Raw genomic sequence first — 17,759 nt, 5'->3', positions numbered from 1 at the left:
GTTAAATACAATAAAAATAAGGAACAGTTGTATCTAAAAAATGCTACGTACTTTTCCGCTAATCCACCGGGTACTACATGTGCGACGAGATATCCCACATGACCTTCATCCGTTAGTTTGGTTTTGGCAATGAATATACCGAGTTCATCTGAAGGATTGTTCCTAATTATCCTAACAACTTTAAACTCGTTTTGTGATTTCTCTTGCCTGCTACCTCTTGTAGGTCTCCTACATGGAGGAATAGGCGGAATGCCGCAATCCTGACTTGCGTCTCTTTGCCGCATTTTCTGTTTTTCGGTAAGCTGTAGAAATTGAGGTTCCTCGTAATCATTTTCTTTTTTTGGCATACGCCTAAGAATTTCCTTACGATCGAGTGATAAAGCTCTTTGGGTTTGTCTAGGCCTTGGTCTGGGACAATCTTTTCTCTCCCTGCTCATTCTACCCGATGTCCTCGCTTTCATGTAGCTTTGATCACCGGATACACTCCTACCATGACTAGGAAGAAGAGTGTTCGCCTGAGAAGCAGAACTTTCACAGCGAGATGATATCCTGTCACTGTCGAAAATAGAAGAGGCTGCCGATTCGTTAACAAGAATTCCTGAATCTGCATCTTCGCAATCTTGAATTAAAACGTTTTCATCATCGCACGATATTTGATATACATCATCATGAAACACTGAATGACCTTTTTGGAACTCTTCTAAGCCAGGCAAAGCGCCATACGAAAAACTGCGTAGCTTAGCTTTTACTCCACCTCTTTTCTTTCGGCTTTTCACGGCACTGGTTGTTTTCAAAATATTATCATTACTAGCATTTACTTCCTCGTCGTGTTCACCCGCTTGCTTATAAAGCTTTGATAGAAATCTGTTAGTAGATGACTTCAGATATCTATCAGACATAGCTCTTAGTTTTGCCGATAGACAGGAACTAGGCCCTACCGAATCTTTTTCATCCTTAGTCTTAAGTTTATCAGTCTTTTTTTGAGTGTTGAGCGCGATTGGTGCATCATCGTATGCTTCATAGTCATCGTTAAAGATTTGATCACTAGATTTAGAAAGCTTAGCGCCAGCTTTGGGTATTGCATGATATCTATCACACTCTGACCCGGAGCTGTAACATCGAGTGCCTCTGTTCGTAAAAGATTTGCCTTCTCTCCATTGACACTCAACAGGACTAGTCATATTTTTGACGAAAAAGACATCGTCATAATAGTTGGGCATTTTGACCCAGGGGTTATGATTTTCGAATTCAATATGAGTGTCAGCGTAATTGTGCGTATACCGACAATTAGTGACATCTTCTACGTGTCCGAAGCCACTGCAGTCACTTCCAGACGTTGATGCAGCGTCGTCTCCATGCCGCAGTGGACCGTTCGATTTGAAGCAAGATAGTTTAGTGTTCTTTACTTTGTCGAGCAACGGGTTTCGCTTTTCTCTACATACCATGTATTCTTTCTCCAGTGAGCCTCCGCGGTTTTTGCGCGATGTATTATAACTTTCCTGCGGTGAAGCGGGGCCGTTTTGTAGAGATATGCGCCGACTAACTGGAGTCTCGGCAGCCCGGTGGCATCGATGTGGAGATTTTTCAACGATTATAATCTGATCGCTAAGATTGTAGAAGTTGGTTTCAACCGAGCTGCTGCTGCTTTTGCGATTGGGGTAGCGTACTGGAGATAAATCTGAAAAGATAAAATGTGTTGTATTAACATTTTAGAAAGTCAGTCACGAAGTTTCAGAATCTTGGATTGTATATCAATACGATTCTCACGGACGAATCTGATCTGAAGTTCGAATTTTCAAGTAAACAGCTACGGTAATACATATTCATGTTATCGAGGAGACTCTAGGGAAAGTTCCCTTTCCCTTAGACTCGGCAACTGGCTTTCCAGTGTTAAGTTAAAGTATCGAGTGACAGGAGACAACTAGACGTGTCAATTACGTACTGATTGCGTCAGTAATGTATCCCGTAAATACCGTCGGGCGTCCTAATGACGTCATTATCCAGTTATATTTTCCTTAAGGTAAAGCCAACATTCCTATTGAGATGAAATTCTAGCATTTCTCGCATCTATTCAAGTGTCAAGTAGTCACTTCCTATTTTCTCCTTTTCTTTGGTATCTATTGCATACTCATGAGGCATTTGCGTGATTACGTAAGGCATAGGCTGTTGCCTATTAATTAACAATGACAAATCGTGCTATTCGTAAATAGTGGGTGCATGCGCTCACAGTTAGTCCGAATTTGAATACAAATGAATTGAACAAATTACCTTATAAGCTGATTAGTATATCATTCACAGACACACTAATGACGTTTTATTAGAGGATAGAGCGAATTGAAATTAATTTAGATAATCATGATTGCGTATTTAAAACTTTATCCTTCGTGTTATAATGTATGCGTAAGTACTTAGATACATACTATTGGAAATGTATTTATTTTCTGGCTAAGTATTAGGTATAAATGGTAATGAACTAATAGGTAGATATGTACCTACCCGATGAATGATGCATTTTGTAGCATTGTATTAAATTAAAGTTTATCTCGGAACGTAAATAAATATAGAAGTGTTAAAGTGTTTATTGAGAAGTCGCTGCATGTTGATGAAGAGGAAAAATTCTGTACCGGCACGATTCTTATGAGATGGAAATACCATATTGTTTAGACTATGCATTGACTTCTGTAGACACAAATATAGCATCATCAATCTATTTTAACCCGTAACTTCGGCGCACACCAACAACTTGCTATATGCATAATTTCCTTATAATAAATAATTTGTTATTATGATGCACGAGTAATTTGCAAATAACTTAATAAATCTGAAATATATTTATTGTTTACTGACACAGAGACCTCTCCGACTGGCGCAGATAATGGAGGAAAAGCAGACATTGGATGACTAAACGGTACTTTAAATAGTTCCCTAAGATAATATCATTAAGCTACATTTACTCGGTCAGGAGGAAATAAGACAATTTGTAGGACAAAGATTTTAGATATCGTGGGTGGAAACAATGACAACTATAAAATTAGCCCACACAATCCAAGATGCAACTCTCACAGCGTGGGTGCGTTTTATGCACTTTTAAACACCCTTTATGCAGTTTAATGTGTTTTGTATAGGCTTTCGTGGGCAACGATGTTAAGTCGAATGATTTTATTAAATCGATTCGTACTGGCAGGTAATGAATGACACAGAATTTTATTGGATGATTCAACGATCCTTTTAACTTTTAGATTTTTATGGCCTTACTACAAAAACTTTAACACCTGTTTTACACTTGTCTAAAAAATTTGTGGCTGCAAAATGAACCATATGTCAACGTCATAATTTGTCAATTTTTTAGACAAGTCTTAAACTGACGTTAAAAAGTTTTTGTGGTAAGACGGTAAGGGCCTTACTACAAAAACTTTAAACCCTGTTTTACACTTGTCTAATAAAATTTTGGCTGCAAAATAAACCATATGTCAACGTCATAATTTGACATTTTTTTAGACAAGGCATAAACTGACGTTTAAAAGTTTTTGTGGTAAGACGGTAAATGTTTGCAGAGTTGTTAATTGTTTACCAAAAATTCATCGCCCTTGTATCGTCGTAACTATTTAGTCATCTGTGCTGGGTTTGGCAAAGTAGCGGTAGCAAGTAAATACTTGCTAATTACATAATAAGTAATTGTGTAGGTACTATATACGAAATGGGAAAGTTAAAACCACAATAATCAAAGTCCATACTGCCTATGTGAAAACAATCGTTTCGATATCTTTGCTATTGAAAGTGATGTAACAGTAGAACATAATCGAAACCGCGGAAATTACAAATGTCACTGACCTTGGTTACATTTCCTTGCGTTTCCGCTCGTAAATGTCTAGCCATTTCATAATATTTATTTTAAAGAGAAAACGTGGGTAGGACGCAAATTGTCATTTGCTTTTTCAAGTACTTATTGGCCGTTTCAACATTCAGTTTTATAATGTTTTAGCTCATTTAGTGTTAACGTGTGAATTTAACTTGGCAGTGATTATGTGCCTTTCTTATGTGTAAATATCGATGGTAAAGCTAATGTTTGTGATGAGTTTCAGACATATTTTAAGGCAAAGACATTCAGAATTGTATCGCGCCGCGTTTGTTCACTCAATCCGAGATCTTAATACCTATCTTTACTTGTTAAGATTTTACTTTGTTTTTGAAGAGATCGTCATCTTCATCCCCTTTACAGGCTACTGCTTGACCTCGTTTATCCTTATTATCATAGGTACTTTGATCACTAAGTGTGATCAAGGAAAGCGGCTACAGACTTTTTTAATACTTAGGTACTTACGCTTCAAACTTGCGATAATTATTGGAATTTATAGCTATAACACAAATTGGTTTTAGGAATCGATTAGAACTTCATTTTAAAAAATGTTACAAATTCCGCGAATCGATATTTTTCGACTTCTTCTAGTGAAACAGGGTACCCTGGTCCGTCCTTTTGTGCCGATTCAAAAAAATATACCAAAAGGGATATATGCAATTGAATATCTTTTTAACTACTATAAGTAATAAGATTTTCCTATAAGTATCGAAGCGTATCATTTAAATAAATTGGTCGTCTTACCGATTCTCGAGCGGCGTGTAGGCCTCGGTTCGTCGGGCGTGACGGCTAGTAGCCGCGGCGGCTCGCCCTTCTTGAACCACCGCATTTTCAACTGTCACTCCATTATAGTGGCACTGCAACAAGGAATATTAGATTATATAACCTGGATACTGTGGCCAAGTCGAAAGTGCTCCAATAAAAGTTGCTTGGAGCTATAACTTTGCGATAAAAGCTTCTAGCTTGGGTAGGAGGCGCTTTTAAGACTTACGTCGGTCACACGCAGACGTAAGGGAATGTGTTTCGTAAAGATAGTACCCAATTATTGTAATGTAAAGTGGTAATTATACCAATCAGCTAATGACACTCCTCTTGCGTCGGTTTAAAGATATAAATCGATTAGTAATAATATGTAACAAGAATGCAGGCTCGCCGCTAGCTGTTTGTTCGCCCGCGTGCAAAACTGATTATGCCGCCCTACGACTACATACGTTTTGTCAAAAAATATAAAAGGGGGGGGGGGGGGGCGGATCCAGGGGGTCCGGACCCCCCGCCCATTCATATCCATCTTACTTGACCAACAGAAAAAAATATGAACATGCACCGCTCTGATTGCAGAAAACCCACCTACTTATAAATAACTATTGCAATACATAACATACATTACACATAACTTTTTATTTACTTGAAATGTTCAGAGTAACCTAAGCCCTAAGCAGTCCTGGGTTAGCCCATAAGCAAACTAAGCAATTGCTTAGGGCATCAATGCAGTGCAATCATTACCCAAGTGGCCCCTATGTATTGAAAGATTGTGATTAACTTAAACTAACGCACTTAAATATCTATAACAATGTTTAAAGTCAGTAAGAGACCCCCCACACTAGCGTCTTTCGAGCGTCGTCGTCGTGCCAGCGTCCGCGCAACGTCCACCCGACGTCGACGTCGCGCAGCCACGGCTCCTGTCGCGTACAAGCAGTGTGAAAATGGATTCCGACGAAGAAGCACTGCTGCTGATATTACTGATCCAAAAATTACGGAAACGAAGAGGGCGAGGTACTGGTGGGGAGCGGGGCAAATAGATTGCGTTGAGCATTGTACTTGTTCGCAAAAAAACGTTGAATATACGCGACGCCACCGCCGCGCACGCTCGGCGTTCGGCAGCCGGCCAGCGCTGGCGTCGCGTCGCCGCGACGTCGACGTCGGGTGGACGTTGCGCGGACGCTGGCACGATGACGACGCTCGAAAGACGCTAGTGTGGGGGGTCCCTAAAATACGTTATTTGGTGAGTTTCCCGTTGAAAAATTATAAGACACATTCCATATGTAAGGAAGCGCGAGCGGAGCGAGAGCGAAATTTTTATTTTTAAAGGACACAAAACAAATAAAAATCACTGTAAATTAACAAAGCAAAGTCAAAAAGTAAGATATGCACAGAAGTTAAGTGCAAACGCCGCGCGCGACGCGCGCGCGATTTTTTCCTTAGAGTTTTCATGAAGTAAACATATCATAAAAAGCCATAACGGACGTGCGCGAAAAATGTTTATTCGGAATTGAATGCCTCAACAATTAAACAAAGATAAAATGCGATATCTGACATGGAGCCGCGAGCGCAGCGAGCGCGAATTTTTTTGGGGATGCAAAGGGTGAAACAGTCAAAATTGATAGGAGACGACCAAAGCTAGGGCGGCTTTTTCCGAAATTTTATTGATTTAATTTTGCCGCCCCCTAAATAGCATTTGCCCCACGCTACGCCACTGGTTGATCTTAAATCGTTTTTAAGAATCTTTAATTTTGAAAATGTCCTTTCAACAGATGTACCTAACTGAAACCGGCAGTATAAGTAATATTCTTAGCGCTATTGCTGAGTTTGGAAATATTGAAATCAAATCATTAGTAAAAAGATATTGTATTTTTTAAATATTACGTGATAACTCGCTAGATTTGCCGCCCCCTAGGACGTGCCGCCCGCGTGCTGTGTACGCGCTGCACGCCCGCTTACGGCGGGCCTGTCAAGAATGTGACTGTGTGACTGTGTTGAATACAGGCGATAATAACAAGAAAGCCTATAGGTACTTTATATTGAAGTTCCCCAACAAACAGCAAGTATGCAACTATCCTATAGGTGGCCAAAGTTTAATGAAACTTGAGCCAACGCAAACAGCCTGAAGTTTATATAGAACTGTTCATTTGTCAACGAGAAGATGTCGCAATTCCAAACTCAAGTATCCACCTACCTATCTGTATTATAAGTGGTATACCATTGACCACTTCAAAGTTATTAAGTCCAGACAGGTTTCTCAACTTGTCCGTCTCCTTTTACGATGCTATTTGCACATACCTACCTATTTCTGCAAGTACCTACAAGTGAACGCTTGCATAAGTGTAAAAATCTAATGTTAATTAATTTACGAAGGTTACTTCAAGTTGTCATTGGTGGACAAAGATATTTAGGACTCAGGTGTTACTATTTTTATGGCATTACGTTGCATTCATAGTCAATTACGTGTGTTTAAGCAGGACTTCCAAATCTGGAAGTATTTTTTTTATTTTTGCGATTATACCTACCTACACTTTAAAACGATGTAGTTTTGAGTTTAAAACCTCCAAAATTCTTTCCTGTCGAGGTCGTACACTCAATTTGAGCAGGTTCATAACCAGTTTGTTAATACTAATTTTGCGAGTTTACATATCCACAAAACATTGTCCTTTGACCTCTTACAGTCACTACAAAACATCAGCGTGGCGGTATTTAGACATGTTCGCATACCACGCTCTAAGTAGTTTCTGCAAACCTTGTATTTTGTGAGAAAAGAGTTTTCACACTATTTTAATAATAAACTCTTCCCCGTGGTCTCACTTGCGTTCCAAGATAACTATTTACCCACTCAAATAATGTGTCCTTTCTCATGCTCCTATCTGTGAAGCAAATTTTGGCGTAAAAGCACAGACAGACATAGTCACTAGCTTAGCATAATTATAATGTTAGTAAGGATAAGATAACATGTTATTTTTCTTTCCTAGGCGGCAAAAACTGCTAACTACTCTAACACGAACAGATCACAGCTCGTCAGCATCACATTAAGGCTGATTTACATTGAGTCAGTAACTGACGTCAGTGTAGGCGCCGAAAACTGACGCGTGCTATTTACACGAAGTCAGTGTAGTGTCAGTGTTTCGTCAGTAGTACTGTACTGACTTCAAATCAATTTACACGATGGCAGTGCCGGGTCAGCACTGACTTGTCAGTGGACTGACGTCAGTTACTGACTCAATGTAAATCAGCCATTACATGTTCCGAGCAACACATAGCATTCACAGATCATTACATTATCTCACACATCCATCAGCGCAGTCATAACATAGTTACCGATTGGTTACGTCGCCGCGACAAGGCATCCATCAACAAATAATATCGTAAGAATCGAAACCAAACTCGATTTAATAATCACGTAACGTCTAACCTTGCTAGTGGCAGCTGCGCCAGAGTTGTATAACAAATCGTTTTTTTTTTGCAGCAGCACTCGGTACTTTAACCGGGTGTCATAATTTCTCAATGCCTATCGATTAGTGTAATTGAAAAGGTTAGGGGCAGTTTAATTAGTTAATTTATAATGATACCACTCAATGTTCGATTTATTTCGGGAAAAGTGGCACTGCACGGATAACCTTCTGATCTTGAGCGTAGCGAGATAAATGGGTAATGATTTATTGCGGGTATAATTAGTTGGAAGTAGGTCGAGCCAGTGTCAATTTTGTACGTCGTATAAATGCATAACGATAAGTAATAATAAATATGCAAATGAATGAAAATGAAGCATGATAGGTACCGTATTTTATTAACATAAAAGTGTATGAAGATTCTGAGTTGACGGATGACATGTATCGGTTGGTAACAAGACACAGACACTCATGGCTTACCTACATAAAGAGGAAATATCAGTGATGAACATAAAACCATAAGTTTAAAATTATAGGGAACTTTGTTGACTGATAGACAACATTTACGAACACAATACACACATCGTAAACAAAGACTGACAGATATAAACCACAATAATGACCCAACAGAGGAAAATTGCTTAACTAGAAGTCCACAATGCGTCATTTCAGTCCAAAGTACCACATTTTATATTCGATAAGGTACTCTTACTGGTAACGACGTCTTTGCAACGTTTCCGCATACAAATTATGCAGGAAGTAAGCAAAGGAACTGTGGAGAATATCGACTCATTACTAATACATTCAGAAGAATTATTTGTTTCACATAATGAACAGTATTGGCGGCTCGAATTTACATAATTGTCACGCCTGAGAACTCTTCAGAGGTGTATTTAATGTGATGATGACTGGTGTTCGATTTCATTTGATATAGGAGCAACCATTTATGGATAAGTGCTTAGCGGGAATGTAATCAATAACATTTGGCGTTTCAAATTTGGTAATGGCATCTATGCCTCTTCAGTTATTGAATATCTTCTGTAGAGATAAACCTTTTATCTTTACGTACGTACGCAGTTAGAAATAACAAGCTATCAAACGAGGATTTATGTTCAAACTGAAGTTAGAACAATCCTTACACTGAATGAGATTTTAAAATAAATCCTAAAAACTTGAATCCATCGAACTTAGTAAATTCGCTTGGAAGAAGTTTCCATTACACAGAACAAATTGATCTTCTAGTTAATCCTTTGGAAACTCTAAGTCTACCAAAACATCTTTAATTGATTAGAAAATTCAATTTTCCTAAACCAACATCTGATATTGAGAGAAAATTGTAGATGGTACCTACTTAAACTAAACCATAGTCAAATAATAAATTGTCAACATCTTTGTTTGTAAGTAATCAAGAAGATAGATGAATAAGAGGAATTTCTTGTTATTTTCTACGCATTATAATGAGATCTAAAATTACAGTTACAAAAGGTAAAAAGAAAAGTGGAGATTCCGGCGTAATCATTACATGAAGAAGAACAATGGAGTCCATACGATACTCGTTATTATCGGTATTACGGAATTGTACGCCGCAGAATTTTTCCATCTAACTTTGTAATAAGGTTATGCAAGCAAGACTAACATTTCATTGCAAGTTCAATCAAACCCATGGTTCTTTGAAGTAAAAATATATTAGCTATCGGTAGTACCTAATCCACTTAAGTGCAATCATATTTTCTTTGCTCGTGCAGCAAATGCCAATAATTTAAGTCTATCGCTTAAAAAAGTAGTTCAAGTACATAATCTCATAGATAGTTAACGTCACGCAAATGATCCGTAACGGAAAAGTCTCATAGGCAACACAACCAGAGTCGTTATTGGAAACTAAACTCAGCAGATAAGTTACGACTTTATTGAATGCAATGATAAGATTTGTAATTTCCTTTACATTTCCGTTTGTATGAATGCCACGTTTGAAACTTACCCACGATACATTTGAGGCACGGAGTCACACGGTCAGTTTTGAAAATTTGCTTCGGTAGATAATTACTTCGGTCACACGAAAAACACGTTTTTACATGAGCAGTCGTAAAACGTATATGAATCATCAATGGTACACTGTTTACCTGCGCAATGGAGGTGATGTAAGCCAGGATGACATTTTGGTTTACGAACCTTACAAGAAATGACGTCACAGTTTACCAACCAAGCGAAAAGTCACGTAATTGCTTATCGACGAATGTTTTCGTAAACTTGATCTTGAATTTGCAAAGAAGTTGCTACAAACATTTATTTGATTACGCTAACTTATGTTGACAGAATTGAAATATCCAATAAAGTTCACACGCTTGATTTGTGTTAAAAGGCTTGGAATTTCGCTTCGGCGGTGTTCCTTCAAATATTTGATTCTAGAACGCGTCCAGTTTCCACCAGACAGATTTTTCAACAGTTTTACGCGAACAGCCGTGGCTAACTAACGTAGAAAAACTAAACTAGATTAACCAGACCATAGGTAGCAAGGACGTTTCCAGTTACAGTCAGCAAATTAAATCGTGTCCAATCAATAGCCACTCGCTTTCTCCCCTATCGCATGGGAACGAATAGCGTCAGTAATAGGCATGATGACAGTAATCAAAAATCATTAAAATAATATATTTATTAAATTAAACTTGAAGCTTGGAATATAAAACGCGCATTGTTTTCTTTATTAATAATGTGATTAATATGTATTTTTATAAAACAAAATTACGAAATAAGGCAATCCGCCATGATATCTTGAACACCAATCAGAGCTCGTGACGTCATTTCTCAAAACAACTCGCGCGAAAGCGCGCGAACGTCACATTTCGTTATTGTGAACTTCCACTGCGATCTTCGTTTTTATTTAATTAATTGTGTATAACACGAGTTATGGAGCCCGGATTTATCAAGGCAAACAGCGCTAATTTGCCTAGAATTGATATCATAATGCTGGGAGAGTTTTTGGCATCAAATAAATATTTTTGTTCAGCTGAATTTAGAAATGTTAAAACTTCCATGTAAGTATACTAGTTTAATTAAAAAAAACTTCCATGTAAGTGTATTAGTTTAATTAAAAAAACTTCTATGTTAGAATCTAGAGAACTATGTAATAACTTACATCAAAGTGATCTTCACAAAAATAAAGTTGTACCCTGGGCAATATTGCTTTTGAATCTCGCCTTGCAAGTTTAAGCCACTTGTTTCGTATTTTTTTATTGTGAGGAACGTACACAAATAACTTATCAGGAGTTGTTTTGGATGTGTTCTTACACTGGGGGACCCCACAACACCTATGCACTTTCGAATTCATATTTAATAACACAAAAAACTTAATTATTGCACGAGCGTTGTTTACTTGCGTCTTGTAATTTCAGTCGTGACGTCACAAGTGACGACATGACACTGACAAGCGTTTTCGCGCCGGATTCAAAGTGGACAGAGAAAAATGCAATTATTTGATAAAAAAACTTCGCATTTTCTTAAAATTAATAATTTTTCATATAAAATAGACGTATACCTACATCATACAAAGGTATTTAAAAATTTGTCATCATGCCTATTAGCAAACGATGTTTACTGAAGGTCCCATATTTTTATAGCTTCGTGTTTTCCTGTTTTTCTAAAAGAGGGGATGAACATGTCGACTCAAGAAAATGTGTCATTAGCACAGTTTCTACGACACGTCTCAACTCTCGAGGACATCACTCAGGATCCGATCGTGCGTGACAAATGTGTTCGGATATTTCGTTTTTACTAGCAAAAGCTATAAAAACTGTAAACAGTTAAGCATACCATTGTGTTTTTATCTTAGATCTGATCGTAAATTGAATGTTTACCTAGTTTATTTTGTACTGGATTTGTTAGGAAAAGTTGTTTCATTAAGTAGCATCACAGAGAGATTAGTGAGCGTCTATTTACGAATGGTAATACCTGGAACTGTTTTCATCAGATACAATCGCTCTACAGTAGATTGAGCCTGTCAACGATCTTAAATCATTTTGTTTTTGATCTTTATCTTTTAATTTGTTTATTTTCATCGTCGGTGGTCTTTACAGTTTATCTTTCACCACTGTTTGTTACACTGACGTCTATTTTTGGTTGGATTCTGGGTTAGGATGCTTTTTCCTCGTATTAGGATGGTTTTTATTCCACCTTCTTGTGTAGGTACATACCTTTCTGCTAAGCCTGTAGGATATACATAATTAGAAGCTTACTATACAGTTCCACAAAAAGATAAGTTCTTTGCTTCAGGATTGTATAATTTCAAGGTATTACTGCGAACTCTTGGTATTATGTTTGCGTGTTTATTAAGGCGCGGCTCCACCGCAGTGCACGCTGTGCACGGACACGCGGCGCATTTTAGCTGCGTGTATTCATTTGTTTGACAACGTGGGTCTACGTTTCCACTGAAGTACACGAATATGACCCACGACTATGTATAGCGTGGCACGGCGCACGGGTAGACCCACGCTGACAGCGTTGAGCTACGTAACCGCTTATTCGAGCAAGCTATGCGTGTGTCAATGATCATCAATCTCACTTTCCGATTCATCGTCAGAAGAACTGTCTAGCAAAGTCAGTACCAATGCCATTCTATGAGTACCTCGAGAAACACGAAACGCGTCCGTTCCACAACGTGAATGACTGAAAACTGCTCTGCGATAACCGAGCTGTACATAGTCGTGGGTCTTATTCGTGTACTCCAGTGGAAACGTAGACCCACGTTGACAGCGTTGAGCCATGTAACCGCCTATTCGAGCAAGCCACGCGTGTATCAATGACGTCAATTCATGCGTAGCCTCTCCGTGGGTTGCAGTGGACACAACCACATACATTTTCTTACAAAGCGAAGCTTAATACACGTGCGTAGCCTCTCCGTGCACCGCGGTGGGCCCGCGCCTTTATCCTTCATTTGTTAGTGTTTAAGTTTATGAGTATTGACTGTCATCTCGAACGTGGCGTGGGCAGCCCGCAAACACTTGTAACATAATAAACCCGCATGATGTTAACGCGGTTAAAGAGTTGCTACACGGGTAAAAGAATGCGTACATACGTGTATTATTTTTGAAGCAGTTTGCTGGGACATAAGTAAAGAAAGTGCCCTTCATACCATTATAATGGTGTGGCACCATAAAAATTATCGTGTAGCATCGATATAATTCTACGTGGAATTCGTAGCTAATAATTTAATTATTATTCCTAACCACGAAATCATGAAGAGAAGGTTCTCTATAAAACATTAGGTATTTCAAACTAAGACGTTTTATTGCTGTAAGATGTCGGTGATCATTTCAGCAGAGCATTTATAACAGCTCCGTGTGAGCCCGAACGTTTTTAAACGGTCGTAAAGGTTAGATAATGTTGGAATATTAAATCCTTGTTCCACGAATTCCTTGGAAATTAACAACTTTAATGGGAGATTAACTATATTAAACAGTGATAAATCTTTTGTGCGATCTATTAAAGACTTTCCGACGCGTTAGGACACAATAAAAATGTCGATATGTGCAATAAAACTATTCCTAGAAATAAGCATTTATGTTCTTAGGTAACACTGACTTCCTAATCACATTCTTTCTAACACTTGCTGCATATAAACGATAATAGTCTTTATTTTCTTTAGAAGCCTGTTTATGGTATTATCCTTTTAAGCTGTCTTGGAGATATTTGAATTTAAATGGGGGTACTGAGCGGGCCCGCTGTGATATTAAAACACACCCGTTCTTTATTTCTGTAGGGACCTTTTATATTTAAAAGGAACAAGGAGCAAGAATATCTGGTGTCCGTTTTTAAAGAAAAATTGGCTGTCTTGTACAACTTGTCATAAAACGTAACTGATTCCTAAGAAACATTTTCCGTAGCAAGTTTTCACGCAATTCACGCTGAACGAATTTCTAAGTTACACGAAAAGCAATCTTCCTGTAAATGGCGTATCAACAACTTTTTTGCTGAAATAAGGGAATACTATTTCCCCGACAATAAGCGAGCCCAAACGAAGAGAATCGAAACAAAAAAGAATTGTGTTTAGTGAATTGTGCGATAAAGGACTGAATGCTACTAAGTATTTTCCTTCATTAAATGAACGTTCATATGTACTTACTATATGCTTGTGTCGGCGATTTCAGCGTTAATTTTACGACCAAAGTTCGTTAATGTGCCAATTCAGGATTCCGGTAATTACTTAGTAAACTTGAACTTTATTACAACAGACTGCAACATACTCAGTAGGTATATGGTAGGTATACATAATATTATGTATTTAGAAGACGGCATTTTAAGGCATAAAACTTTATTGAGACTCAGACTTATTAAGGACAATGTCACTTATAATCTGGAGTCTCTAATTAAGAAGCCTGGTAATAAATCCTAAGTGAATATTTAATTCTTACGGCTTTGTTCAAAGTTTCTACTTTTCTCAAATAAGTCGGCGCATTTACTATAAAAATATGTTTACCAGTGTCCTTGTCGAATCAGAACTGTTGATCGAACCAAACACCATTAAATACCTGATTAACTATGATTATATAATTAATAATTATCAAAACCAAAGCGATTGCAGTTATAAAAATAAAATGGTAATTGTCATCAAATAATTTAAAGTTTATTCAGCGTCTTTGCTCGTAACATAATGTGTAACAGATTATCTGAAGGAAGTCACGTAATCAGGTAAAGTTAATTCAAGATCCAAACCGACCTACATCCGAGCTATTCGAAGAAACTTACTATAAATGACTGCTAATGGACTTCTTACTTAGAAACAACAAAAACTTTCGTCTACTGTTTTTACGACGAAACTGTTGTTTATGTGGAACAAGAAAATCTTACTAAAATATATTTACTTATTCTAATAACTAATTCCATATTCCTTTATCTAAACAACACAACATGACATGGCGACATTTTGTACAGAATATTCCGTATCCAGGACAGTGGACTAACACAAGGAATAATGAATACAACACATTTATCCGAAGCATTATCTTTCCTATCCATTTCGCCCCATCCTTCTCGTTTTGTTCGCGACGGACGGACGTTAGGCTACAGTTTCATCTATATGGAAATAACAATACATTTAATGTGGAAGGATATGAGTCCATTCATATACATATTTGGCATGATATCAAGTGTTTTAGTACGGAACAATACACGCGTTTTGTCCAGACAGTGAGCTTCATGGGTCAATGGATATATGTCTAAGGTTTTATTGCTGTGTGGGTAGGCAGACAGAAAAAGTTTTATTATACGTCCATCATAAAAAAGCTGTTTTATGTCAGAATCTGATGATAATCTTTGACAAGGTCCCTTTCACCTTTATCAGCCATATTAAAATGAACAATGTCAATTTCCAACACTATTTTATTATCTCTAAACAAATTCCTATCGCATAAATTGGGATGTAAAGCAATAAACATTCTCCAGTAGGAGGCAAATTAAATCTCAGGGTACACTCGGATTCCTTATCTAAATAGCACTTACGTCATAAAACACTATTGGTATCTATTCAAGCCCCGGCCGATTGTAAGTGAGATCCTAATTAGAGGCGCGTTGGATTCCCGCCATGTTGTTGAGCCAAGATATTGCCGCCTTAATGAAAGGACGTCTTGCCCTCACATAAAATGGAGAACTTCACTTCCAAAGAAATTTTTCGCAACGCGTTTCAAAGGAGAATTAATAAACTTTTAGAAAAGAAGACGTGATGATGTTGCATGTGAACTAATTAGTATGTTATTTTTGCGATATTTGTATTAAATCGTGTACAGAAATTACTGTTATTGATTAGTTATTCGTGCAGCTATCCGACAGTGATATAATGAGAATTTTACTAACGGCATTTCTTTTTTTTAAACAATTGTAATTTTGAAACGATTACATAAGACTAAGTTTCAAATTAATCTACTGATTTCTCCTAACTTTCCTTGGATTTATACCAAAAATTTGACGATTTTATAGATATCAAAAATGTTTTACTCAGTTTTTAGTACTCATAAAAGGAGGTTCAAAAGTAGGCTGAAAGAACATAATGATCTTACTTTTTTTTTAGTGACCTAAGCGAAGGTCGTGTGAAATGTTCAGTAGGTATAATTTTGAACACAAACTTTGACAATTCTGCTGTTAATGTTCTTGGAATTTAGCTCGGTCTAGAAATCTAGATAACTGTGAGTGATATTCAAACAAAATAAAACTTTGTCGTTAGTTGAGAAAGGTAGGAAAAGTCACTTAGTTCACATAATTATTTCAAGGCATGTGCGAATTGTACTAACTAATGTTAAACTTTCATCAACACGATGTGTTAAAGGTAGTTTACATTCAAAGAAAACTATTGATTATTCAGGGTTTGGTACCGATGGCAATCGAAAGGTTTCGAGTGAAAATTTCCTTATGAAGACGTGTATCACGTACCTGATCAATATTGAGGTCGCGATCACAGAGTTAGTATTTGAATACAAACGCTCCTTTACGGATGTGAAGATTCCGGACTGACAGAAACCACAAAGGAACTCACAAAAATTTGATTGAACGTTCATCAAAGTTTGCGATTGCTTGGGAAATTCGATTATTAAACGATTTTTTGCTTTGGTAAAATTTATCAGAAAATATCGGAAATTCTTTCACAGGATGATAAAAAAAAAAAAAAGTAATATCAGTTGGTTGTTTTACCCGATATTAGTTAGAGATAAGATGAACACACATTTCTATCATTACAAAGATAATATGGAGATAGAAATAAATCTGTAGTTGAGCCAGCAATATAATCTATGCAAACAGAAAACGAATGTGTTTGCACTGCACTATAGAGGGCGGTGTGTCACATCGATTGTATCGATATGGATAACGACACGATATCGCATGACCTATTTTTTACAAGGTTACACTGTGTTTGTTTTTTTTGATAAATATTAAAAAGGTTATGTACACAATATTAAATATTTCTATTTATCTGTAAATCTTTCTATGGCGCATGTTTTGTCACGGCAAACGCCAGCAACGTGACTATTTTTTCTTGCGATGCACTTTCAATGAAATAAATTAGGTCGCTGCAACGAAAACAATAAATAATTACCTCTTGAATATAATATAGCCTAGCTTTAAAAACTACATACTTATACAAAGTTACATTGCGTGCAGAAAATGTTGAGAACATGCAGGTCGTATGCCCCGTTAGGTCGAAAACTCCAAGACGCATGGAAATCAATGCTAAATGCGTACTCATACATGTTTACGGTTTTTTGGTGTCACTTACCAGCATATTCTCGGTACGAACACATTCGTTTACTCGCTTAATGGTGACTTGGCGACACAAACAGGATTATAACGAGAACAATTATTTTAAAGATAACATTTTTTGTAGTATTGTGTTCCGTATATTTATGTATTATTAGGAAACAAAACAATAGTCGATGTTGTCGTCTTTTCATTTTCAATAGAAGGAATTACAGCATTCACTTTTAGATAATGCGAATAAAACTGGCGTACCTAAACAAAACAAGAAACTATCAAAACAATAGTCAAGATTGTCTTCAATTCCTAATTGAATTAAAACAACAATAGCAGGTAAAAACATGGAATCCAATTAAAACAACGCTCGTAATTCTACTTAATCATCTCATAATTATGGTTGTAATGATTGTCTTACTATGAGTCAGTTGGAGGTCAAGGCGCGTCATTCCGACGTGTTAGAGATCGCTAAGATTAGCTGTGACGCATTCGAGGATAGGCCGGTCACTACCCTC

At 37.3% G+C, this 17,759-nt stretch overlaps 1 protein-coding gene across 2 annotated transcripts in view; it reads right to left on the bottom strand.

Annotated features, from left to right (window-relative positions):
* Positions 1–17,759, bottom strand: part of LOC124634577 — a 42,502-nt gene that overhangs the window by 4,380 nt on the left and 20,363 nt on the right. For both annotated transcript variants that reach the window (XM_047170209.1, XM_047170202.1), the window contains exons 2-3: positions 4,601–4,713; positions 52–1,678 (exon numbers count right to left, since the gene is read on the bottom strand). In XM_047170209.1, the coding sequence (XP_047026165.1) occupies positions 52–1,678; positions 4,601–4,685 (1,712 nt within the window). In that variant the 5' untranslated portion in view covers positions 4,686–4,713. The remainder of the gene's footprint in view (positions 1–51; positions 1,679–4,600; positions 4,714–17,759) is intronic.

Source organism: Helicoverpa zea, chromosome 1, assembly GCF_022581195.2.
Source record: "Helicoverpa zea isolate HzStark_Cry1AcR chromosome 1, ilHelZeax1.1, whole genome shotgun sequence".
NCBI lineage: Eukaryota > Metazoa > Arthropoda > Insecta > Lepidoptera > Noctuidae > Helicoverpa > Helicoverpa zea.
This window is presented reverse-complemented; position numbering and strand designations above follow the sequence as displayed.